We start from the raw sequence: 24,642 nt of genomic DNA on the forward strand, positions 1-24,642 counted from the left end.
GGACACTGAGCCTAGAGACCTGCCCCAGCCAGGGCTGCAGCTGCGGGAAGTTCACACCAGGCTCGCTCTGGAGGTTTTTAAAAAATACACTCTTTGGCGTCTTTAATTTCTTGAGGGTTACACGGTATGAGAGCCACACGGGGACGAGCCCCGGCTGAGGCCCGGGCTGCGGGGACCCCCCTGCCTGTCCCCTTGCCAGTGGCCAGGCCGCCCAGGCTCTACTTGGAGGAGGTCATGAAGCTGTTCTCGATGCACAGGACGATGTAGGCATTGTGGCAGCCAGCCGCCGTCTGTTCCAGCAGCCGGCCGCCCAGCAGCGAGGAAGCCTGGCCCGTGGCCCCTGCCGCCTCTGTCCGCCAGGTCTCGCAGTAGCTCTCGGTCAGCCTGCGCCCGCTGGGGTCTGAACCATGCCACACGCTCTTCTGGGGCCTGTGGAGGGGCAGCTGGTTTTCAGCCACACCCACAGCAGTCCAACTCCAGGCCAGGCAAGGTTGGGAGTGGTGGGGACTGTGAGAGGGTGGGGCTCAGCCTGGTCCCTCCCCGTGGTCATCCCTGGCTGGGGTTCTGGCCACACCTGCCCCCTGGAGCAGCACCAGCCCACTGGGGAGGCATCTGTTCCGCTCTGTGGGAAGCTGGAGACTGGGCGGGCAGCACCAGCATCTAGCATGAGGATCAGAGCTGATGTGCACACAGCCCCACTCCCATGCTGCCCCCATCGCATGACCCTCAGTCCAGGCCTGGGGATGGGCACGGCACAGCCAAGCAGGCCAGCTCGTGGGGGCTCTGGGCCACACCACCTACCAGGCTGGGTGTCGCAGGACGTCCCTGCCGTCGAAGGAGAAGATACGGGCCCCAGGCCTCAGCTGGCCCTGGGTGCCCGAGAACAGGGCCTCCCAGCTGGGGAACAGCTCCTCGTCCTGTGTGGACACAGCAGGGCGGTCAGGCCATAGGGGCGGGGCACGGGGAGTCCGGGCTGGCTGGCCCCCATTCTCCCCACACACCTTGAGGTTGACAATGGGCAGGCCCGTGCGGTCGGAGCGGCGCACGATGCTGTACAGGTCTTGCAGGCGCGAGGACAGGAAGGCCCGGAAAGTGCCGGCCAGCCCCACTGCCCGCGCCTGCTGGAAGCACTGGAAGTCCGCCCCGCGGATGCCACGCATGCCACCCGAGAGGGGGCTGTTGAGCGCCACCAGGTGGAGCTGGGAGGAAATGCGCCACTGTCACAGCCCAGCTGGGGCACACAGCCCACCCAGCCCCCGTGAGCAGGGCACAGACCCCCAGCCCAGGGGCAGCAGGGGTGGGCTGGGGGCTGTGGGCCCAGGAGGTGACCCCGTGTGTGCTCCTGACACCCCACCCTGTGAGAGGCTGGGTCCAGCTGGCCTGGCTGCCCTCCTGAGATGTGCTCACTGTCCTCTGCCTGGGCCTGATGGCCCAGAGGGCAGAGGGGCCGGGACGACCTGCGTCCACTGTGGGAACTCACCACCGGCCGGAAGTCCTGGTGGGTGTGTTCAGGTGAGGCCGTGGGGCGGGCGGGCTGTAGGTGCGTGTAGGAGCCGTGGCGAGGGGCTCCGGGGTAGGGCCGGGGGTCTGGCAGGTATGGGGGGTTGGCCAGGATGTCGTCAGCTCGCCAGGGCCGCACTGTGGAGTGGACCTGCTCCCGCCGGGGGTGCGGGTTGCCCTCATACAGCTGCACCACTGGGGGCTGTAGGGCGGCCACCTCGTTGTCCTGTGGAGGGAGCAGCCGGGGAGCCCATGGACATAGTGGCATTCCGCCTGAGCCTGCTGGCTCCCTGGAGTGCTTGGCGGACAGCAAGCAGGGAGCTGCACCCACTCCTGGGGTTAGGGTGACCTGGGCCTGTCCCAGGAGCCCCTGCCCACTCTCAGGGTCAGATCCCAGCCCCGTCCTGTTCCTAGATCAACCACAGGAGGGTGTGTGTGGGGGGGGAGGGGTGCAGTGGGAACCAGTAAGGAGAACAGGCCAGGGCTGGGGCAGCTGCCCCCCTCCTCCCTCCTTGCCCCTGACATCCTTACCGTCCCGTGGGGAAGTGGCGTCCGTGGCCCCAGCTGGAAGGAGAGGGCAGGGTCACTGGGTGAGCTCCAAGTGGCCAGGGCTTTCTGCTGCCTGCCCAAGTGCTCCCACCCTGGCAGCTCACGGCCGCACGCCTGGCTCTCAGACACAGCCCTATGCTGGCCTGGCCAGGTAAGGGGTTGGTGGGAATGTGCAGGGGCCAGGGAGGGAGGCCTCCGGTACTGACGGAGGCTGGCAGGGTGTGCAGAACCTCCACCTGGAGCCCGGGGCTGCTCTGGGGGTGCAGGGTCAAGCAGCAGGTGTGCCCCTGGAATGAGGCCCCGCCCGAGTGACTCCGATGCTGTCCACAGTGGCCTCTGCATGCTAGAGCCGGGGACACCTAGGAGTCAGGCACCTCGCAGGGCAGAAGTGGACACCTGTGACAGCCCCACCGCTGCCGCAGCTCTCTGACAGCCCAGTGTCACCCCTGCCAGGCTGCTGGCACTCACCAGAACTTTCCGGAACCCATTGCGCACACGGACGTAGAGCTCCTCCGTCTCGGCCACAAAGAGGAGCCAGCCCTCGGGCACTTCGCGGACCTTGTCCAGCAGGGTCTGGTAGGTGGCCCACACCCTCACCTGCAGGGCACAACCTTGTGTGGGCCCCAGGACTGCCTGAGGCAAGGAAGCCCCAGACCTGTCACTCAACTCTCAGGCCTGGCCCTGGCCATCCCCTCCTTCAGCCCCAAGACACTTACCCCTGAGGAGGCACCCCCAGTTCCAGGGGGTCCTGGGGGTCCCGGCGGGCCAGGGGGGCCGGGAATGCTGACAGCTGTGGGAGAGAAATGGTCAGGCCCAGCAGGATTCCCGGGTGTGTGGGGGTAGGGAGGCCCCCCGGCACTCACAGCAACTTACTTTGCCTGTAAGGGCCAGGAAAGGAGGGGGGACCAGGGGGTCCGGGGGGGCCAGGAGGGCCTTGCCGTCCCTCGTAGCCGATGCCAGGGGGGCCCTGAGGCCCAGGGGGGCCTGGCGGGCCCCGGATGCTGTCTCCCTTGGGACCCTAAGAACAAGGGCAAAGCAGGCTGCATGGGGTGCAGGAGCCCAGGCAGGGGGTTGGCATGCCTGCCAAGTCCCTGACAGGTGTGGGCTGGCACCCTGGGAGAGCCCCACTCAGACCTCCCCACCCCTCTCCAGGTATACCCCAGGTGGCTGAGCAGGACTGCCCTTGCTTGGGGTATCTGTGGGCCGGCCCCACGGGCTTCAGGCTGGCCAGCACCAATCTTACCGGAATCCCGGGGTAGCCCTGGGGGCCAGGGGGCCCCGGGGGACCAGGCACACTGGAGCCAAAGAAGCCGCCGGCCCCAGGCTCGCCTCTCTCGCCTTTCTGTCCCGGGGCGCCTCGGTCGCCCTTCGTGCCCTGGGGGTGGAGACACTGGTTTGACAAGGCTGTCCAGCTGCCCAGTGCCACGCACCTGCCAGGTGCCTGCTGCCCGCCACGGACTTCTGGGACCTGGGTTGCTTGCCCTCCTCTCTCCACCCGTCTTGGGTCTGACCATGACGTCACGCACCTTCATCTCGGCCTCCAGTTGAATGAAGTCAAAGGGGAACTGCCCTGCAGAGGGAGAGTGGGACAGGGGCTGGGGTCTCGCCATGGAGCTCCCGCCCACCCACTTGGGAAAGGCCTCAAAGGGTTAGGCACACACTGGACAGAAGACACTCACCTTCATTCAAGTCGTGCCTGCCCCCACCCCGGTCACATCCATGTCTACTTTCTTGGGGACCGCGGGTGGTGTGGCCTCTGACCCCACCACATCACTGCTGTTTCCATGTATCCACCTGCTCCCTGCCCACTGCCCTCCCACTGCAGCCTTAGGGACCAGCTGTATTGTTTATGCTGCTGCTGCCCTGGGAGGCGGTGGCTGCGACCCTGCAGGGCTCAGATGTCCCCTCAGCGTGGTCAGTGCCTGGGGCCCAGATGAGGACAGAGGGTTCAGCCGACCCCTCTGGGACCAGCCCAGAGGGTGGGAGGGACATTGAGGACAATGCACAGGGTGCTGTCCCATCTCAGCCTGCTGGGTTGTGTCCAGCTATGAGGCCGACCAGGTGTCCACCCGGATGTGGTCAGGGAAGACGAAGGTCAAGGGTCACACCCAGGGCTCACCTGCTGGTCCAGGCGGTCCTACTTCTCCCTTGTCACCCTTGGGTCCTGGGGGTCCTTGGAGGCCTGCAGGGAGAGACTCTGTGCCCTTCATGGAGTGGTCGACGTGGGCCCTCTCACCCCGAGGGGTGCTGGGTAATGGGGTGGGACTGGCCCAGGGAGAGCGAGGGATGGACGAGGGGCCGGAGCCAGTAGGAGCAGTGGCCCAGGGAAGAGAAGGCAGCTGGCAGGGGTGGGGGGATCCTGTGGCTGGGAGACAGGGCCAGGGTGAGGCCCGAGCACAGGGCAGACATGCGGTAGAGTCTGTGGCTCCTGGTCCCCACCGTGGGGCACCCAGGCCCGCAGCCCTCACCTGGCAGTCCTGGAGGCCCGGGGTGGCTGGACTCGGCGAACACCTGCCGGGAGAGGCATGGGGCTAACACACAGGCCCCACTGGTACCCTTCCCCCACACTGGGCACTGGCACCCCTCCTCTACCTTACCCGACATAGGAGTGGGGAATGTGGACTGGGGTAAGGAGCCCTGGTCACCTGCCCCTAGGGCCGCCTCACCTTACTGGGCCCGTGGCGATGCCCTCTCAGCCCTGCCCCCTGGGCCCAGGCACTCCGTGTGAATAGGACACAGCCCCTAGAGCTGCCCTGCCCAGCCCCTGCTGTTGAGGGTCCCTGTTCTCAGCCACTGCCCCATGCAGTTGCCCGACAGCCCCTCCCCCAGGACCACAGATGGCACGGGGAGGGGAACACGATGACTCACGTTGCTGTCATAGACGGGCGTCCCGGGTGGGCCTGGCGGTCCCGGGGGGCCTGGGGGGCCAGGCGGTCCCTGTGGGAGGTGGGAAGTGGGCTTAGGCAGGGTCACAGCAGGCGCCTGACCCAGGCCGGTGGCTCACGTGGCTGGAAGCATCACTCAGCCATGGAGCCGAAGGTCCTTGACAGAAAATGGCAGGCGGACGTAGTCCCTGAGCACCCAGATGGGGGTTCCTGGACAGCCGTGGAACTCCCCACTACAAAAGGGCGTTGGCCTGTGTGGGTTCCTCCGGCGCTGGCAGCATGCTCAAGGATGGCCGCCCGCCTGAGGACCAGCTCAAGCTGGATGGGCAGTGCGAAGCCAGGACTGGAGGTGTCAGGACTGGAGCCACTGGCCAGCACCACTGCCGGTCCCGGCACTCAGCAACAGCAGCTGCCTGGCAGGGGCCCCAGAGAGGAGCCTGCTCCTGAGGGCACGGCGATCGCACCTGCCCTTATACCTAAGTGAGGCCTGCCCTGAGCCCAGCTCTCAGCCAGTGAGATGACACCACATGGTGGGAGCAGCACCGCCTCACAGGGCGAGGGGAGCAGAGGGGCGAGGGGAGCAGAGCCGCCTCATGGGGTGAGGGGAGCAGGGGGGCGAGGGGAGCAGAGCCGCCTCACGGGGTGAGGGGAGCAGAGGGGTGAGGGGAGCAGAGGGGCAAGGGGAGCAGAGCCGCCTCACGGGGTGAGGGGAGCAGAGGGGCAAGGGGAGCAGAGCCACCTCACGGGGTGAGGGGAGCCACAGCAGGAGAAACACTTCAAATACCCTGGTCCTGGTGGGCTGCGGTTATGTGTGTGCCTACACGTGTGTAGCTGTACATGTGGGTGTACATACACTGTGTATGCAGCCACACACGTGCACAGAGGGCACACACTGAGGCATGTACACACTGAGTGTGCACACACATGGACATTGAGGCATGTACACACTCGGACACTGAGGGTGTACACACACGGACACTGAGGGTGTACACACACGGACACTGAGGGTGTACACACACGGACACTGAGGGTGTACACACACGGACACTGAGGCATGTACACACACGGACACTGAGGGTGTACACACACGGACACTGAGGCATGTAAACACTCGGACACTGAGGGTGTACACACACGGACACTGAGTGTGCACACACACGGACACTGAGGGTGTACACACACGGGCACTGAGGCATGTACACACATGGACACTGAGGGTGTACACACGGACACTGAGGCATGTAAACACTTGGACACTGAGGGTGTACACACTCGGACACTGAGGCATGTACACACATGGACACTGAGGCATGTACACACACGGACACTGAGGCATGTACACACACGGACACTGAGGGTGTACACACGGACACTGAGGGTGTACACACGGACACTGAGGGTGTACACACACGGACACTGAGGCATGTACACACGGACACTGAGGGTGTACACACACGGACACTGAGGGTGTACACACACGGACACTGAGGGTGCACACACACGGACACTGAGGGTGCACACACACGGACACTGAGGCATGTACACACACGGACACTGAGGCATGTACACACACGGACACTGAGGCATGTACACACACGGACACTGAGGCATGAACACACTCGGACACTGAGGGTGTACACACACGGACACTGAGGCATGAACACACACGGACACTGAGGGTGTACACACACGGACACTGAGGCATGTAAACACTCGGACACTGAGGGTGTACACACTCGGACACTGAGGCATGTACACACACGGACACTGAGGGTGCACACACACGGACACTGAGGGTGTACACACACGGGCACTGAGGCATGTACACACATGGACACTGAGGGTGTACACACGGACACTGAGGCATGTAAACACTTGGACACTGAGGGTGTACACACTCGGACACTGAGGCATGTACACACATGGACACTGAGGCATGTACACACACGGACACTGAGGCATGTACACACACGGACACTGAGGGTGTACACACGGACACTGAGGGTGTACACACGGACACTGAGGGTGTACACACACGGACACTGAGGCATGTACACACGGACACTGAGGGTGTACACACACGGACACTGAGGGTGTACACACACGGACACTGAGGGTGCACACACACGGACACTGAGGGTGCACACACACGGACACTGAGGCATGTACACACACGGACACTGAGGCATGTACACACACGGACACTGAGGCATGAACACACTCGGACACTGAGGGTGTACACACACGGACACTGAGGCATGAACACACACGGACACTGAGGGTGTACACACACGGACACTGAGGCATGTAAACACTCGGACACTGAGGGTGTACACACTCGGACACTGAGGCATGTACACACACGGACACTGAGGGTGCACACACACGGACACTGAGGGTGTACACACACGGACACTGAGGGTGCACACACACATGGACACTGAGGCATGTAAACACTCGGACACTGAGGGTGTACACACACGGACACTGAGGGTGTACACACACGGACACTGAGGGTGTACACACATGGACACTGAGGCATGAACACACTCGGACACTGAGGGTGTACACACACGGACACTGAGGGTGTACACACACGGACACTGAGGGTGTACACACACGGACACTGAGGCATGTACACACATGGACACTGAGGGTGTACACACGGACACTGAGGCATGTAAACACTCGGACACTGAGGGTGTACACACTCGGACACTGAGGCATGTAAACACTCGGACACTGAGGGTGTACACACACGGACACTGAGGCATGTACACACGGACACTGAGGCATGTACACACTCGGACACTGAGGGTGTATACACACGCGCTCTGAGGGTGTACACACACGGACACTGAGGGTGTACACACACGCACTCACAGAGGGCGCACACACTGGGGGTGTGGACACACACGGACACTGCCTGGCATGGCCACACGTGGGCTTCTCGGTCAGCCCCCATGGTGGAGCTGCAGGAGCCCGCCTTCTGCCCGGCCGGACACTCACCCTCATTCCAAACCCGACGCTCACGTCTCCCGGCTCGCCCTTTTCTCCTTTCAGCCCGTTCATCCCGGGGCGTCCCTGGGGCAGGGCACACAATAGACTGTGGGTTCCCTGGGCTCCTGCCCTGCAGAAACTTGGGCACAAGGGCAGGACCCGTGGCCTCCGCCCCCAGGAAAGGCCTGGAATGTCCCCTCAGCTGGACCGCCCCCCACACACCCCCAAGCTCACCGGCCGTCCAGGGAAGCCAATCTCGCCCTTGTGACCAGGACGTCCGTACGGGCCCTGCAGGGAGGAGCCTGGGTGAGCAGTGGCCACTGGGGCCCCACAATGGGGACCACCCGAGGGTGGTCAATGTGCTGCAGGGCAGTGCAGAGCCCTTGCAGCTAGCCCACCAGGGTGGCCCTAGCCCAAAGGACATGAGGGGCCTACTCACCGGGGGTCCACGGAAGCCAGGCTCGCCCTGTAGGAAACAAGCAGAGCATGAGGCCCCGCCCTCTCCATCTCCCAACAGTGGAGGATAAGGGGCGCCACAGAGAAGGTTCTAGGCTGGGGTCTGTGTCCAGGTCAGCACATGGAGTACAGACCCCAAGAGAGGAAGGATGTAGGCAACAACCTGGCCCCTTCAGGTAGCTGAGGGCCAGGCAGAGTGGGCACTGGACCCAGTCTCTGAGTGTGACTGTCAGAGGTGGGCAGAGAGGGGCCATCTGGATCCTGGCTATAGAAGCTTCCAGCACCCCCTGGGGGAGGACAAGGCCTAGACCCTGGCTGCGGCCTCACGCACCCAGCCCCTGGCTCCCTCACCGCCTCACGCACCCAGCCCCTGGCTCCCTCACCGCCTCACGCACCCAGCCCCTGGCTCCCTCACCACCTCACGCGCCCGGCCCCTGGCTCCCTCACCGCCTCACGCGCCCGGCCCCTGGCTCCCTCACCGCCTCACGCGCCCGGCCCCGGTTCCCGCACCACCTCACGCGCCCAGCCCCTGGCTCCCTCACCGCCTCACGCGCCCGGCCCCTGACTGTTGTGGTCTCACGGGCCCGGCCCCTCACTCTCCTCACCTTGGCTCCTTTCTGGGCGGGGGCCAGGGCTCTGCCGTCGGGGCTGAAGATGCTGCCAGGCTCACCCTTCTCACCCTGGAATGGCAGGCACAGGGGTTCCAGCGCATGAGGCCCCTCGCAGGGACCAGCGCCCTCCTGGGAGAGCCTGCCCCTGCCACACTCACCTTGGGTCCTGGCAGGCCCTGCTCGCCTTTGGAGCCCAGGTCGCCCTTCGGTCCAGCAGGTCCCTGTGAGTGAGTCAGGGAAGGGTGGGGGGCCTGTCTGATCTGTGGCCCTGACCGCACACCCTCTCCTCCACCCCGGCTGACGCCATGGCCAATCAGAGCACAGGGCTGTCCTTCACCCACAACCCTGACCAGTCCCTGCCCTGGGGCAGACCCCAGGGGCCACCTGGCTCTGGCTGGGCCAGCAGGGGCTTCTAGTGGCATCCCCTATCCTAGGGCCACTTCAGCTCTACATGGGTCCCACAAAGACAGAAGGAACGCCCTCCCCAGCTCCCCAAACTCTCGGTGCAGGGATGGGGGGCAAGGGGCAGCTCCCATGTGGGCCTACTTACAGGAAGGCCTGCGAAGCCAGGCTGGCCCTGTGGAGAGAGGACAGACAAGAGGGTTCACGTCACTGTGCCCTTGGGGTGGCTGGAAGGCCCAGACCCGGGGTCTCGGGCGGGGGTGGGGCACGCACCTCAGGTCCTGGCCGGCCCATCACAGTTCGCTGGTGGCAGCCCGGCAGAAAGGAGGAAGAAATAGTCACATTTAAAGATGCCCCATGTCCCGCTGCAGGAAGCCCCCAGGCCAGGGCCAAGTCACATCCTGGCGGCGCCCACGCAACTCTGCCGCCTGCCTGCCCTCCACGCACCCTGCGCACGAGCAGCAGGGCCTGATGTGACACAGAGGCCCCTGGGGCTGGCGGCTGCACATCCACCCTATGGCTTCTGTGCCTGCCTGGAGGGGTGGGAGGCGGAACTCCGCCGGCAGGTCACACATCCTGCCGTGGCCGACCATTCCACCCCCAAGAGCGTGGGCATCGGGGCCGTGTGGTTGAGGGTCACCACCCACCCTCCGCCAGTGCCCACCGCAGCGTCCTTACATCCTGCTCCGACAGGTAGACGACAGGCCCGGGGGGTCCAGGGGGCCCGGGCAGGCCCGGCTGCCCTACCCCATCCTTCCCGGGGTCTCCCTGCGAGACAAAGCACTTGTCAGCCCAGTTCTGGCCAGGACCCCACAGGTTCTGGAGACCTTCCCAGCCACACTGCATTCCAGCTTGGAGCCCTGCGGCTGACTGGGGGTCTCAGGGCCCAGCTCTGGGGCCACATGGCTGGCAGGAGAGCATAGAGTGGACAGCACTGCTCCCACCCCCTACCCCTAGTCTGCCCCAGGCCCCCCAACTCCCCCAGCCTGCCCAGACCTCCCTCAGGCCCCCAGGTCGCCCAGTCCCCCCAGTTTCCCTCAGGCCCCTCCACTCCCCCCAGTCTTCCCCAGGGCCCCCTACCACCCCAGGCCCCTCCACTCCCCCCAGTCTTCCCAGGGCCCTCAAACCGCCCCCCCAGGCCCCTCCACTCCCCCCAGTCTCCCCCAGGGCCCTCTAACACCTCAGGCCCCTCCACTCCCCCCAGTCTTCCCCAGGGCCCCCCACCACCCCAGGCACCCCCACTCCCCCCAGTCTTCCCAGGGCCCTCAAACCACCCCCCCAGGCCCCTCCACTTCCCCCAGTCTCCCCCAGGGCCCCCCACCCCCCCAGGCCCCCACTTACTTTCTCTCCCTGGATTCCCTTTTCTCCCTTGGGTCCCTGCAGAGACAGGAGGGAACTAGTTTGTCAGAAATGGAGCTGGAACCTCCCCTCAGGAGACCCCAGATACAGGGAAGATGTGGGGGTGAAGGAGTCAGCCCTGGGGAGCCCCTTGGGGTCTCAGCCATCTTGGCACCCACTCACCGGGGGTCCCAAAGCGCCATCTCTCCCGGGGAGGCCTGGGAAGCCAGGGGCGCCATCTGCACCGACTTCTCCCTGAAAAGACAGGAAGTAGCATCAGCCACACGAGCCCAGGAGGCAGCCACGGTGCTCATGGACATGACCCCACGGCCCCGGTGTCCGGTGGTCAGGGGCTCTGAGCACTGGAGGGGAGGCTGTGGGCAAGCAAGGACAAGAGGTAGGGGGCAGGTGGGGGACCGGGTGTGCCCCAGAGATCTGCACGGGACTCAGCAAGGATGGGCAGGGTCTTCAACTGTGAGAGACAAGGTGGGCTCTGAGCCGTGGGCACCCCCTGACCAGCTGCACCCCCTTACAGGGCTAAGGGACCCTCCCCTCCCCCACCTTGACTCCAGAATGCTACAAAGGAGCTTACCTTGGGCCCTGGTCTCCCATCTGCTCCAGGGTCCCCCTAAGTAGGATAGAGATTCTGAGGGGTACAGGGTGGCTACCCAGGGCACTGCCCATGCCAGTCCCCCCTCATCGGCTAGGATACATCTCTGGTGCCCCAAGCTCTGAGCACAGGGTCCAGTTGGGTGACGGGCAGCCGCAGGAGCAGCTCCCTAACAGCTGGGCTTCCCCCAACGCCCCAGGGGGCACCTGCAGCCCGGGGGCTGGACACGGCTGGGAGCCATGGATGTGGGTGGCTGCAGAGCCTGGGTGGTCCTCCCAGTCCAATCAGCTGTCTGGGGGTGGCATGGGTCATAAGGGGCCAGGGACTGCTTCCTTACTGACCTTGAGTCCTGGGGCTCCGGGCAGTCCCTGCCAGGGTAAAGGAATGAGACGTGAGTGTGGCCAGCCCCCCTGGAAGGCACCATGTCCCCAGGAGCCCTCCCTGGAGCTGCAATTCCCACAGGGGCGGGCAGGAGACCCACCAAGTGGGTACAAGTGGGTGTGGTCTCTGCCACGCGCTAGGACATTCTCTGTCATCCTTGGCATTAGCACAAGCTGGCCCAGGCCGACCCAAACAGGGAGCACCAGCACCTCAAGGAACTAACAGCCAGGACCACGCATGGCGGCGTGGCTGGGACCCCCGGGGCCTCCTCCTCTGTCCACCAGGCTGCCAGCTGCCACAGGCATGGTACCAAGCTACACTGGGGCAGAGTCCACCTGGCAGGCTCAGGCCCTAAGTTCTCATTCGTCTTGCCCCCATACCCTTCACTGGCCAGTCTCCTAGGGGAACTGCATGCTGGGCTCAAGGCCATGTGTGTGGGCTCCCTCAGGAGGCAGTGGTCCCTGACATGTCCCTCAGGCTGACCTCAGGGGGGCCTCAGAGGTGCCCCCATCTGCTGTGTACAAACACTGATTAAACAGAGATCTGCTTTCGTGCCAGAGTGGCCGTGGCCAGGGCCCGTCCAGGCCGTGACCAGGGTCCATCCAGGCCGTGACCAGGGTCCGTCCAGCCCGTGACCAAGGTCCGTCCAGGCTGTGGCCAGGATCCATCCAGGTCGTGACCAGGGTCCATCCAGGCTGTGACCAGGATCTATCCAGGCCATGACCAGGGTCCGTCCAGGCTGCTGCAGGGCCAGGCGGGAGCCACGTCGCGAAGGCCATGGCTATCAGCCACCAGGCCTCCACCCAGACACAAGGGCCTCGCACGTGCCCGGAAGACAAACAGAGCGTCTCCCTGACACCTGTCAGCATTCACCCAAGACAATTTCTCTCCCACATGTGTGTCAGAATTCCCAGACGTGTCACTGTGCACACAAAACAGTAAGACAGGGAACGCCTTCCACACGCATTCTATCATGTGTCTCCTGCTCTTAAACCCACAGTCACAGAATGAAGTGATGACGGGGTCCCCAGGGCAGATGTCTGAGCCTGGCTGACATGGCACCCCTATTCTGGAAAGGTGGCTTCTGTCCTGGGACTCCCCACACTCACAGGGGGCGTCCCGCCCCACTGCCCAGGCCCTGCTGTAGGTACCTGCCGCCCCTCGGAGTTTCCGGCTGTTGTCCAGAAGGGAACCCCGGAGCCTTCCATGTCTTCCTGGGAGAGAGAAACAAGATTGCTGAGCCACAGGGCAGGTGCCACGGGGGAGGCCCCATGTGTGGTTGCTGGGCCTCGCTGGAGAGTGGAGTCCTGTGTAGGAACAGCACCAACAGGGCTGGCACCTGCGACCTGCCCCCCGGAGACATCAGGATTGGGGCAGGGAGGGGAGCACGGGGTAGCTGACAGCTTCCCAGGGTCACACACTCACAAATCCAGCCGCAAGTCCTGGTCCTGGAGGCCCAGGGGGCCCTGGGGGTCCGGGGGGTCCTTGAGGTCCAGCAGGCCCTGGGGCTCCCACGAAGCCAGTCTCGCCTGGGCTACCCACGGGGCCGGGGTCCCCCTTGCTGCCCTGCAGGGAAGGAAAGAGGGCACTGCTAGCCAGTGGTCGTGCCCCCTGGCGAACGCACACTGGGTAGCCCGGAGCCGAGCCAGCTTGGAGCTCAGGAGGGCAAGTGGTTGAGGAGAGCGTGCAACACATCAGCATGCTCACACATGGCCGTTACCTCCGGCCCGGGGAGCCAGGAGCAGGTGGAGCAGGTGAGGAAGGGTGGGCAGCTGCCAGGAGCGAGGCCGGGAGGAGAGAGGAAAGAACAGGCTGAGGACAGCCAGGGGAGGGTACAGGTCCTGGCCACCGCAGGGCTAGGGGCAGAGTGCACACAGGTTCTGAGGGACCTCAGGGCACAGCATGGCCACAAGGACGACATGCGGTCGCTCAGGGAGTGAGAGGCAGGGAGCCCGGCGCCTTGGGAGGCGAGCAGGGGGCCCAGTGCAGGCCAGTCCCCCGGCGGAGCCCTCTGCTCAGGACGCACGGCCACAGGCCTGTGCACGCTCGCTGACCTGTACCTGTGTGCACACATGCTCATGTTTTTACCTTAAACCCTCTTTTAGGAACCCCGGCACCCCACCTTTTCTTCCAGCTCCCCAATCCTTAGCCATGCCTCCTTCCCTTTGCACCCCTCCCTGCCCCTACAGTAGTGGGTAAGTTTCTAGCTGCTGCCTATCCAGTCCCATGTCCTGGACAGGATGGGGGGCTGTCCACTGGGGAGGGGTCTGCCTGTCGTTAGGGGCCCGCCCTGGTCTCTAGGAAGCCCCTCTCCTTCCCAGGAGAAGCTGGGTGAAGGTCTCCAAGCAGGCCATGAGCCGGGAGGGCAGGCCCGTTAGGGGCAGGTACCTGGGTGTGCAAGCTCCCACTGGGCAACCTGGTGGCCAAGGCAGGGCGCCCTTCCTTCCGTGCGTGTCACCCTGGGTCTGTCCCAAGCCTACACCCCACCCACATAAGCCCTGCCCTCTTCCCCAGCAGAGGCCTTGGTCAGCCCCTGGGCTGTGGGCTAGCTGCCCATTGCCACACAGTGCCTGGACACGTCTCCCCAGCAGACAGCTGTGTCGCGAGGATGCGAGGCCGGAGTGTGTACCTTGGGTCCTGGGGCGCCCACATCGCCCTGAAGGGAAAGAAGAGATCACGTGAGGTCAGAACCAGTGGATGAACTCCGCAGCCCTTGTCGTCCCCCTACAGGGAGCCCCCACCCCAGAGCCACAGGTGCAGCTGTCTCGGGTGTCCCTCCTGCTAACACTGCCCCTCTCTGGAGGGCACGGACCCCCAGGAGGTGCTCCCAGCCCCACCCCCTCCCCGCCCAGCGGTCACTCACAAGGTTGCCTTTTGGTCCCGGCGCTCCTGGCTGCCCCTCCCTTCCTGGGGGACCTTGGGGTCCCTGTGTGGGAAGAAAGCAGAGTGTTGGTCCCAGGACATGGTCACTCATGGGCACCTCAGGAGCCTGACACACAGGGACATGGGACAGCCCATGGGAGACCCAGCCATAGCAACCAGAACACGGCTCAGCACACAGAACACAGCCTAGCACACTGGACAGGCTCAGCACACAGAACACGCTTAGCACACGGGACAGGCTCAGCACACGGGACACACTTAGCACACGGGACAGGCTCAGCACACGGGACAGACTCAGCACGCGGGACACGCTTAGCACACAGGACACGCTTAGCACACGGGACAGGCTCAGCACACGGGACACACTCAGCACACGGGACACGCTCAGCACACGGGACACGCTCAGCACACGGGACACGCTCAGCACACGGGACAGGCTCAGCACACGGGACACGCTTAGCACACGGGACACGCTCAGCACACGGCACCAGCTTCTTTTCCTAGGTCACTTCTGTTCTTTGGTTTTTCAGTTGTTAGTCAAACACTGCTGGGAGGGTATCGGGGCAGGCACCCATGGCAGGGCCATCAAGGCCACCCTGGGAGGAGTGTGGGGCCAGGGACTGAGGCTGGCTGTGCTGGAGCACACGTGTGTGCAGCAGGACCCCTGGCAGGGGCAACCCCGGCGTGGGTACACATCTCACATGCTTACAGACACATGGCAGGGAGAGTCCTGGCACTGGGGCTGGCACCGGGAACCCAGGGACATTGGGTACCCCTTGTGGTGGCCCTGACTTCCTGTCATCAGTGAGCCACTTGGAGACCCCAAAAAGGTTGATCAGTTTCTCCAGCTGGTCAGCATGCCATGGCCCAGGCTGCCCCTCCCGACAGGGGTGGAGGGAGGTGGAGGGCAAGACAGGGCAGTGAGTGTGAGGGGAGCACCGACTTACCGGGGGGCCAGGGACACCAGGGGGCCCCTCTCGCCCAGGCACTCCGGGGAGGCCTGCAGGGCCCGGGGTGTGAGTGCTGTTCACACCAAAGCGGCCTGGCTCGCCCGGCAGGCCTGGGACGCCAGGAGGGCCAGGGGGTCCGGGGAAGCCACGAGGACCCTGCACAGGGAGACAGACACAGGGCCTCATCCCCGTCCCCGTGGGTACCTGCTCCACAGGTGCCAGGGGACATCGGCTGAGTCTTCCCCCAACCCCAGCACTCACCCGAAGCGTCTCCAGGTCACCCCCAAAGCCAGATCCTTCCATGTCGATGAAGGTCTGTGGGCAAGACAGAGGCCTGAGGCCCTGGCCGGCCAGCGTCCACAGCCCTGCCCTTGTCTTGCCCGGCGTGCCCCTGGCTCCTGCAGGAGCGGCGAAGGTGCGACTTACCAGTCTGTCGTGTCTGAATGGAGGTCCTGGTGGCCCTGGAGGTCCTTGGGGTCCTGGAGGTCCCCTCGGCCCAACCCCAGGGTCCCCCTGGAACAAAAGGCAAGGCTGTCACACGGCGGGCACAAGGCACCCCGGGGCAGCAGCAACGGAGACACCACACACCTTTTCGCCCTTGGGGCCCACGTCTCCTGGAGTCCCCGGGAAACCTTGTGGCCCGGCTTCACCCTGGAAGACAAGAGCAGGACCCATGAGGGTCCCATGCATCCCGGGCACAGGCCGGCAGAGCGGGGCCCCTCCCAGAGGATCCAGGACCACCGTGTGACCCACCCCTCATATCAGCAGTGCCCACCAGTGACCCCACAAAGAGCGGCACCTGGCTGTCAATGTGTGTGCGCTACACATGAGGGGCTGCACGTGCACACGTGTGTTCCGTGTTCACACATACACGACGATGCACACACATGTGATATGTCCTTACAGCACATGGGTAGTGCTGTGCATGTATGTTGCACGGTGATGTGTGTGATGTGGGGGGGGGGGCGGGGTGCTTGGCAACAGTGATTCTCAGTTTCCCATGACAGAAATGGGGCTGAGATGATTCACATGGGACTGCCCTGGGCCCGGCTCTCCATGTGTGGTCACACGAGGGCTCTCCAGGTGAGCACCTCCAAGGCGCACCTGCCCCCACGCTCCCAGCCCAGCACGCCTGCCCCCCACGCTCCCAGCCCGGCCCGGGAGGCACCTCCAAGGTGCGCCTGCCCCCACGATCCCTGCCCGGCCCGGCTCCACATGCCCTGTCATTCTCCCTAGCTCCTGCCTCAGCCCCTTTGCCAAGCAGCTGCATGCTCTGCCGTCTTGGGGCGCAAAGCCAGGGCCTGTGCACACCTCGCGAGTAGCAAACTTACAGGCTTCCCGTCTTCGCCGGGGTCGCCCTGGAAAAGTGCAAGAACAGCTTCAGTGATGGTGGTCAGCCTTGCCCCTGAACCACATCAGGGGACGCAGCTGCCCAGCAGGCCCACCTACACAGCAGAGCCCCCAGACAGCACCTTCGTGAGGGTCTCTGCTGCACCAGGTAGTGCACCCCGCCTCCACCAGCTCCCGCCACATTCTGGGTCCCCACCCCGATGCCATCCCCCTCACAGAGCCCCAACTTCCAGACATGGAGACAAGCACTCACCGGCTCGCCGTCCTTCCCTGGCAGCCCTGGTGGCCCAGGAGGCCCCTGTGCCCCCGGGACAGGCAGCCCATCAGAGTTCCGGGCCGCTGGGCCTGCAGGACCCTGAGGGCCAGCCGGGCCAGGCGGACCCTGAGCTCCTGGCTCCCCCTTCTGTCCCTTCAGGCCTCCCTGGAGACGGGGACAAAAGGCAAGGGTGAAGAGACCCACATGTGTGCCCCTATGTGTACCTGGGATGGCCCACACGTGTGCCCCTTTGTACACCTGGGATGGCCCGCCTGTGTGCTCCTGTGTGCTTCTGGGATGGTTCACACATGTGCCCCTTTGTACACCTGGGAAGGTCCACATGTGTGCCCCTGGGTACCCCGAATTCCTGCTCAGGCTATGTCATCAACAATGTGTACAGTGGCCAGGACGGTGGACACACAGTGACCAGGCCACAGTGCCATGAGCCAGGAAAGAAGTGGGCAGGGCACACAGCAAAGGGACTCATTAGGGCTTCCCTGAGTGGAGCACAAACACTACGGCTCCCTGTGTGTCACGGATGGGGCCTCACCTTCTCCAGGTGGCCTGCAGGGCTCCGGACACCCCCATCCCGCGTGGACACCAGGTCTGAGGCAGGACGTGTGTGTGCTGTGGAGAGGCAGGGGCGTCGCTGTTAGCCCAAGGGTCCTGCAGGCCCTGCCCGGGCGCTGCTGTCCAACCCAGCTGCACCTGGTGCCCAACACACCCTACTGGTGCCCTGGGGTCGGGGAGTCACAGCTGTTGTTCAGGACAGATGAGGGGAAAGGTGACAACTGGTGGTGACAGCCACACACCACGTCTCACGGTTGGTGCACGCCACACACCACCACATATAACACATCGTCTAAGGTGTATACCACACACCACGTCACAGTGTGGTGCACGCCAGGCCCACCACAGGCAGCATGTCACACTTCCCTCACTCAGCACATTCACATCCCACACACCCATGCGTGACACGCCACTTACACGCAGACACGTGCTATCACACACACCACACATCCTCTCGTTCACACAGCTGACAACATATCACACATACACACGTATTGGCACCTCTCCCCGAACACTGGTACGTCCCGGAAGCTAGAGGTCATTGGCAATCTGAGGTCCCCCTGGTGACCGCGCTCTGCCCTGAGCATGACCTGGCCACACCCCCGGCACCTGTGCTGGGCCCATGGCGTCCTGGGGCCTTCTCTCCAGGAGCACAGATGGGTGAGAGGTGACCAGGGCTGTGTGGTGCTGGCTTCTGCCTCTGATGGACCAAGAGGTGAGTGGTCAGTGGCCAGCGCCAGCAGTAGGATCAGGGCCTCCCCCTCTGTCTGTGGTGAGAGCTCACAGCAAGAGGCCCACACGTGGACAGGCCTGACGTGGACAAGCCCGCATGTGGACAGGCCCACACGTGGACAGGCCACACGTGGACAAGCCCGCATGTGGACAGGCCGCATGTGGACAGGCCGCACGTGGACAGGCCCGCACGTGGACAGGCCACACGTGGACAAGCCCGCATGTGGACAGGCCCACACATGGACAGGCCGCACGTGGACAGGCCACACGTGGACAGGCCCGCACGTGGACAGGCCTGACGTGGACAAGCCCGCATGTGGACAGGCCACACGTGGACAGGCCGCACGTGGACAGGCCTGACGTGGACAAGCCCGCATGTGGACAGGCCCACACATGGACAGGCCGCACGTGGACAGGCCGGTGCAGGGCGAGCGCAGGATGGGCCTCGGCTCACTCGGCCTACGCACGGGCAGTGGGAACATGGTTTTGGCTTGAGTGGATGTCTAGACTCGAGACACTCCCCCCTTGGTTTTGGCGTATGCCTTGATCCCCTTCTGTTCTGATAGCGCCCAAGATCCCTGTGGACCCAGACAGTTGGCAGGAAGCCCGAGACGCTCTGGGCACTTCCCTCCAACTCAACCTCTTCCAGTAACTTGGTCCCCTCCTGCCCTGCCCACCCTGACCCCTGCCCATCTGGTGATAAACTTGTGATGGTTTTGTAGTAAACAACGCCAGGATGCAAGTGGGTTACACAAGTTGTGGTGGGCTGGCTATACAGTGCCACCTGGCACAGTACGTGACGTTTGTACCACCTGGCTAGGCTGATGTAACGGAAGCTGATATCCAACAGAAATGCTGTTACTGCCCTGAGGCTTGCTCCCCTGGATCCTCCGACACAACCTGGTGCCTGGCTGTATAAACGGACAAGTTCGCCATCACTGTCTTCAGTACGTCTCCGTTGAGCACGCCATTGCTGCATCCTGTTACCTGGAGTGTGGCCTGGCCACAGACGCCCCACAGCAGGGGCCACGGCCAAGGCCACAGGTGGACCGATGCTGGCCTACAGGAGTGGTGGACGTCTGACCTCTGCTGCTTTGCCCATAGCCACGTCTGGGCCAGGGACCTGAGAGCAGTGGGACAACCTGTCTCAGGGCATTTGGACACCCACTGCACCTTCAGCAGTGAGACCTGTGGGAGGCGACCTGGGAGAGTATGACCTATGACCTGTACTTCTGAGGGGTGTACCGGGACAACATGACCTGTGACATTTGAGGGGTGACCTGGGATAATCTGAGCTATGCCTGGGGACAGTGCGACCTGTGACAGGTGACCTGGGGACAGTGTGACCTATAAGGAGTGTCCTGGGAGACAGTGTGACCTGTCAAGGATGACCTGGGGACAGTGTGACCTGTGAGGGGTGACCTGGGGACAGTGTGACCTGGGACAGTGAGACCTGCGAGGGGTACCCTGGTTCTGGGCTCCGTAATTTCCTCTTCTACCCTCTAATTCCCTTGAGGCCTTGCTATGTCCACCCCTCTGGAGACCTGAACACGCCCCGTTCCTGTACGCAGCACAGAGCCCTCTGGTCCCGGGGTCACTGTCCCCCCAGGTTTGGCTATCAGGCAGCAGTGCCTGCAGCCACACCATGTGTGAGTCACACCTTGGCCACCAGGGGGCAGCCAGGCTCTGTGCAAGGGACAGGCCCGCAAAACTGGCTCTTCAGGGAAATCGGCCACCCGCAACCCTGGCCACGCTGGAGGCCACAGAAGCATGGACAAGGGTGCCAGTAAGAGGCAAGTGGAAGACGGACCTATCTCGGCCACCATACCAAGTCAGGGTTCCATGAGGGGACACACATGGCACCAAGGTGCATGAGCACCCGCACACACGGCATGTAGTGGACACACACATATGGCACCCAGGGAGTCCTCACACAGAGTCCCCAGGGGACACACACGGCACACAGCTGACACACACACACACACACACACACACCCTCCCCAGCCGCCTGCTGCCCAGTCCCTGTGCAAAGCCCCTCCCCAGAGGCGGCCTGCAGTCCCAGGTCCCACTGGCCCTTGGAGCGAGTGGGGGCCCACCCCATCCAGAAGGTGCAGGGGGACGGGGGCATGAGGGGGCACTGTGTCAGCAGCCACCCCACCTTCACCCCTGCAGACCCAGGCCACCACAAACACAACACGCATAGACCACACATGTGCAAACCACACGGAGCAGACATAAGCTCATTCCCACAACACACATAACATACACCACAAACGTGCACACCGCATGGAGCAGACATGGAGCTCACTCCCAGCACACATGTGACACACACACCACACCTGCATAGCACACGGAGCACAGACATGGAGCTCACTCCCAGCACACGCGTGACACTCACCTGCATATCACACGGAGCAGATATGGAGCTCACTCCCAGCACACACGTGGCACACACACCCAGCACACCACACAGAGCAGACAGAGCTCACTCCCAGCACACAAGTGGCACACACCTGCATATCACACGGAGCAGACATGGAGCTCACTCCCAGCACACACGTGGCACACACCTGCATATCACATGGATCACACGGAGCTCATGTCCAGCACACGCATGACACACACCTGCATATCACACGGAGCACAGACATGGAGCTCACTCCCAGCACACACGTGGCACACACCTGCATATCACATGGAGCACACGGAGCTCATGTCCAGCACACGCATGACACACACCCAGCACACCACACGGAGCAGACATGGAGCTCACGCCCAGCACACACACATACCACATACGGCAGGTGCTATATACTTACATGCCATGTGCACACCCATACATACCAGATTCTGCGAGGACACACAGAAGAGTGTTACCTCCTAATGTGGCCACCGTAGTTGCCTCAGTTTCTTCAGTTCTGGAATCTTCTATGGTGCTGTCTTCAGCCAAGGGAGGAGAAGTGACCGGTGGTGGCTGTGGTGGGCTGGGCTTCCGGGACGTGCCCTGCAGGAGCAGGCGCATGAGGGTTCATCTGGCAGAGGGCCCCTTGGGTGGGGTGGCCTGGGCTGCAAGCTGTAGTCTCCCTGGGCAGCTGGCGAAGTCCCCCAGCTCTGTGGCCCGAGGCCTGCTGAGGGCCAGCGCGGGCTCCGTTCTGGGAGCACCACAGAGAGCAGGCCTGAGACACTGGAGGGATGGGAGGAGAGCCTGGTGTGGGCACGGCTGGGGGTGAGGGCAGCCACTCACTGTGTCCTCCCTGCGCAGCTCTCGATTCTCTTCAAGTCCACTGCCAAAGTCCCCAGAGGCCTGGAGGGTCAGAGGCAAGGAGGGTGAGCACAGCCTGGCCCCAGTGGGGTCCGAGCACCCTCAGGCTGTGACCTCACTGTGTTCCCAGCATTCTCAAGAGAGACCCGGGGTGCTCCCTCCCCACATTAGCTTGGGCCCCCCAGAGTCTGGCAGCTGTGGCCATAGAGAGTACGGACAGCACACCTGGGATGTCTGCCTGGACAGGAGGCCCCACACCCACATGCTCCTGGCAGGGCACATGGACCTACAACTGCTGCAGCCTAGGGCTGGAGGCAGCTGCCGCGGCAGGAAACTCACCCCTGGTCAGCAGGTGGGGACTGGGCATGGTCAGCACGTGGGGACTGGCCCTGGTCAGCACGTGGGGACTGGGCATGGTCAGCACGTGGGGACTGGGCATGGTCAGCACGTGGGGACTGGCCCTGGTCAGCACGTGGGGACTGGCCCTGGTCAGCACGTGGGGACTGGGCATGGTCAGCACGTGGGGACTGGCCCTGGTCAGCACGTGGGGACTGGGCATGGTCAGCACGTGGGGACTGGCCCTGGTCAGCATGTGGGGACTGGGCATGGTCAGCACGTGGGGACTGGGCATGGTCAGCATGTGGGGACTGGGCATGGTCAGCACGTGGGGACTGGCCCTGGTCAGCACGTGGGGACTGGGCATGGTCAGCATGTGGGGACTGGCCCTGGTCAGCACGTGGGGACTGGCCCTGGTCAGCACGTGGGGACTGGGCATGGTCAGCACGTGGGGACTGGGCATGGTCAGCACGTGGGGACTGGCCCTGGTCAGCACGTGGGGACTGGGCATGGTCAGCATGTGGGGACTGGGCATGGTCAGCATGTGGGGACTGGGCATGGTCAGCACGTGGGGACTGGCCCTGGTCAGCATGTGGGGACTGGGCATGGTCAGCACGTGGGGACTGGCCCTGGTCAGCATGTGGGGACTGGGCATGGTCAGCACGTGGGAACTGGCCCTGGTCAGCACGTGGGGACTGGGCATGGTCAGCACATGGGGACTGGGCATGGTCAGCACATGGGGACTGGGCATGGTCAGCACGTGGGAACTGGGCATGGTCAGCATGTGGGGACTGGGCATGGTCAGCACGTGGGGACTGGGCATGGTCAGCACATGGGGACTGGCCCTGGTCAGCACGTGGGGACTGGGCATGGTCAGTATGTGAGGAGTAGGCCTGGTCTTCACACAGGGACTGGCCCGGTCTGTATGCAGGCACTGGGCTGGAACTGCTCATGGCGAAGCCTTATCCAGCGCAAGGCCAGCCCAGCTCTGCCTTCAGTCACCGCACAGCAACTAATAACTAAGCAGCACCCATGCCCATGTGCCCCGAGCCCTGGCAGCCCTTGGGGGAGTTAGTGTGGGTGGGGAGCAAGGCTGCTGGGCTCTGAGCACCAGGGCACAGCCTCACCACAAGCCATCACTCACCCCGCCATCATCATCGTCTTCCTCGTCCAGGCAGTGCTGGGGGCTCAGCTGGGGGTCCCCACGCACACTCAACTCGGCAATGCTCCCCTAAACAGAGGACAGAGGTCAGCGCAGATCCAGAGTGGCCCAGCCCAACCCAGCCCAGCCCTACCCTGCCCAGCCACTGAGCCCTGCCCTGCCCTGCCCACCCTAGCTCCAGCCCTGCCCACCCTAGCCCCAGCCCAGCCCAGCCCAGCCCAGCCCAGCCCAGCCCTACAGGGGAAATGGGGCTCATGGCACCAGGTGATGCCTCTCCCAACATTGAGTGCGACAGGTGTCCAGTCCGGGGGACAACAGGGGTGCCACATGTTCCCAGTCTGCCTCTCACCAGCCCTACTGCCTAGCCAAGGTCCCCCCTGAGAATTCTGGGTGACAGTTCAGACCCCGCAAAGTCAGGCTTTCCAGGAGGGCCAGGATGGTCCCCTTGAGTGGCTCCTGCACACCTAGCGGGGGCACATGGCAGAGGCCGTACAGAAGCCCCTGCCTGCCTCCCATGGCCCTCCCGGTGCCGCCCATGGGGGACACGCTCTGGGGACAGGCAGCTGTGCAGAAGCCACACGGTTCCCTGCAAATATTTGCTGGACTTGAAACCCAAAACCATGAAATCCAGAGCGCTGGGTGGGAGATCAGAGCGTCCCACAGGCAAACACGGCGCGCTTGCATCACATCCCGGGTGAGTGAGCAGACAGGGTGCACGCCCTCATCGAACGCCAGACCCGCTGGCACACAGCACTCGGCCCCGTGACATACCACAGCTGCCGTGGTAAGGTTCCCCAGGTGAGGGCTGCCTGCAGGACAGTATGAACTGCAGCAGCCAGGCGGCAGGGCCGTCCCTCATCCTCTGGACCCTGCCGCCACTGTCCACTGCTAACTGCTGTGTGCTGGCTTCTCCTCAGGGTCCTACCACCCCCAGGCTCCCTGACTCCATAAAAATGGCTCAGTGAGCCAGGCTAACTAAGGTCAGAACTGTGGGTGTCCCAGGCTCCCTGGTCAGCCGTGGGGCCTGGCAGGGCTGGACATACACGGCTTCTTCCATGGTGCCACCCTGAGGTCTCAGCACACTCACCACTGGCCCATGGTGGTATGCCCATGGTGGTGTGCCCATGGCGGTGTTCCCATGGTGGTGTGCCCATGGCGACGTGCCCATGGCGGTGTGCCCATGGCGGTGTGCCCATGGTGGTGTGCCCATGGTGACCTGCCCATGGTGGTGTGCCCATGGTGGCGTGCCCATGGTGGTGTGCCCATGGTGACCTGCCCATGGTGACCTGCCCATGGTGGTGTGCCCATGTGGCATGCCCATGGCAGTGTGTCCATGGTGGTGTGCCCATGGTGGCGTGCCCATGGCGGTGTGCCCATGGTGCCACGCTGAAGAAAATTCACATCCACAG

General features: G+C 63.8%; 1 protein-coding gene across 1 annotated transcript in view; it reads right to left on the reverse strand.

Annotated features, from left to right (window-relative positions):
- Nucleotides 1-218: 218 nt before the first annotated feature.
- Nucleotides 219-24,642, reverse strand: part of LOC121167190 (collagen alpha-1(XVIII) chain-like) — a 35,647-nt gene continuing 11,223 nt past the window's right edge. The window contains exons 5-44 of the mRNA XM_040996580.1: nucleotides 23,216-23,302; nucleotides 21,718-21,777; nucleotides 21,659-21,678; nucleotides 21,351-21,457; nucleotides 17,722-17,798; nucleotides 17,169-17,336; nucleotides 16,897-16,923; nucleotides 16,154-16,216; nucleotides 15,992-16,078; nucleotides 15,827-15,880; nucleotides 15,563-15,721; nucleotides 14,596-14,658; nucleotides 14,362-14,388; nucleotides 13,158-13,298; nucleotides 12,884-12,946; nucleotides 11,693-11,719; nucleotides 11,334-11,369; nucleotides 10,925-10,996; nucleotides 10,745-10,780; nucleotides 10,082-10,171; nucleotides 9,677-9,706; nucleotides 9,552-9,578; nucleotides 9,160-9,222; nucleotides 8,996-9,070; nucleotides 8,374-8,400; nucleotides 8,169-8,222; nucleotides 7,944-8,018; nucleotides 4,918-4,986; nucleotides 4,518-4,560; nucleotides 4,169-4,231; nucleotides 3,576-3,619; nucleotides 3,293-3,424; nucleotides 2,923-3,067; nucleotides 2,762-2,839; nucleotides 2,518-2,660; nucleotides 2,032-2,064; nucleotides 1,481-1,726; nucleotides 1,002-1,199; nucleotides 802-917; nucleotides 219-429 (exon numbers count right to left, since the gene is read on the reverse strand). Of these exons, the coding sequence (XP_040852514.1) occupies nucleotides 219-429; nucleotides 802-917; nucleotides 1,002-1,199; nucleotides 1,481-1,726; nucleotides 2,032-2,064; nucleotides 2,518-2,660; nucleotides 2,762-2,839; nucleotides 2,923-3,067; nucleotides 3,293-3,424; nucleotides 3,576-3,619; nucleotides 4,169-4,231; nucleotides 4,518-4,560; nucleotides 4,918-4,986; nucleotides 7,944-8,018; nucleotides 8,169-8,222; nucleotides 8,374-8,400; nucleotides 8,996-9,070; nucleotides 9,160-9,222; nucleotides 9,552-9,578; nucleotides 9,677-9,706; nucleotides 10,082-10,171; nucleotides 10,745-10,780; nucleotides 10,925-10,996; nucleotides 11,334-11,369; nucleotides 11,693-11,719; nucleotides 12,884-12,946; nucleotides 13,158-13,298; nucleotides 14,362-14,388; nucleotides 14,596-14,658; nucleotides 15,563-15,721; nucleotides 15,827-15,880; nucleotides 15,992-16,078; nucleotides 16,154-16,216; nucleotides 16,897-16,923; nucleotides 17,169-17,336; nucleotides 17,722-17,798; nucleotides 21,351-21,457; nucleotides 21,659-21,678; nucleotides 21,718-21,777; nucleotides 23,216-23,302 (3,336 nt within the window). The remainder of the gene's footprint in view (nucleotides 430-801; nucleotides 918-1,001; nucleotides 1,200-1,480; nucleotides 1,727-2,031; nucleotides 2,065-2,517; nucleotides 2,661-2,761; nucleotides 2,840-2,922; nucleotides 3,068-3,292; nucleotides 3,425-3,575; nucleotides 3,620-4,168; nucleotides 4,232-4,517; nucleotides 4,561-4,917; nucleotides 4,987-7,943; nucleotides 8,019-8,168; nucleotides 8,223-8,373; nucleotides 8,401-8,995; nucleotides 9,071-9,159; nucleotides 9,223-9,551; nucleotides 9,579-9,676; nucleotides 9,707-10,081; nucleotides 10,172-10,744; nucleotides 10,781-10,924; nucleotides 10,997-11,333; nucleotides 11,370-11,692; nucleotides 11,720-12,883; nucleotides 12,947-13,157; nucleotides 13,299-14,361; nucleotides 14,389-14,595; nucleotides 14,659-15,562; nucleotides 15,722-15,826; nucleotides 15,881-15,991; nucleotides 16,079-16,153; nucleotides 16,217-16,896; nucleotides 16,924-17,168; nucleotides 17,337-17,721; nucleotides 17,799-21,350; nucleotides 21,458-21,658; nucleotides 21,679-21,717; nucleotides 21,778-23,215; nucleotides 23,303-24,642) is intronic.

This window comes from Ochotona curzoniae, unplaced genomic scaffold (genome assembly GCF_017591425.1).
Source record: "Ochotona curzoniae isolate NIBS_2020 unplaced genomic scaffold, NIBS_Ocur_1.0 patch345, whole genome shotgun sequence".
NCBI lineage: Eukaryota > Metazoa > Chordata > Mammalia > Lagomorpha > Ochotonidae > Ochotona > Ochotona curzoniae.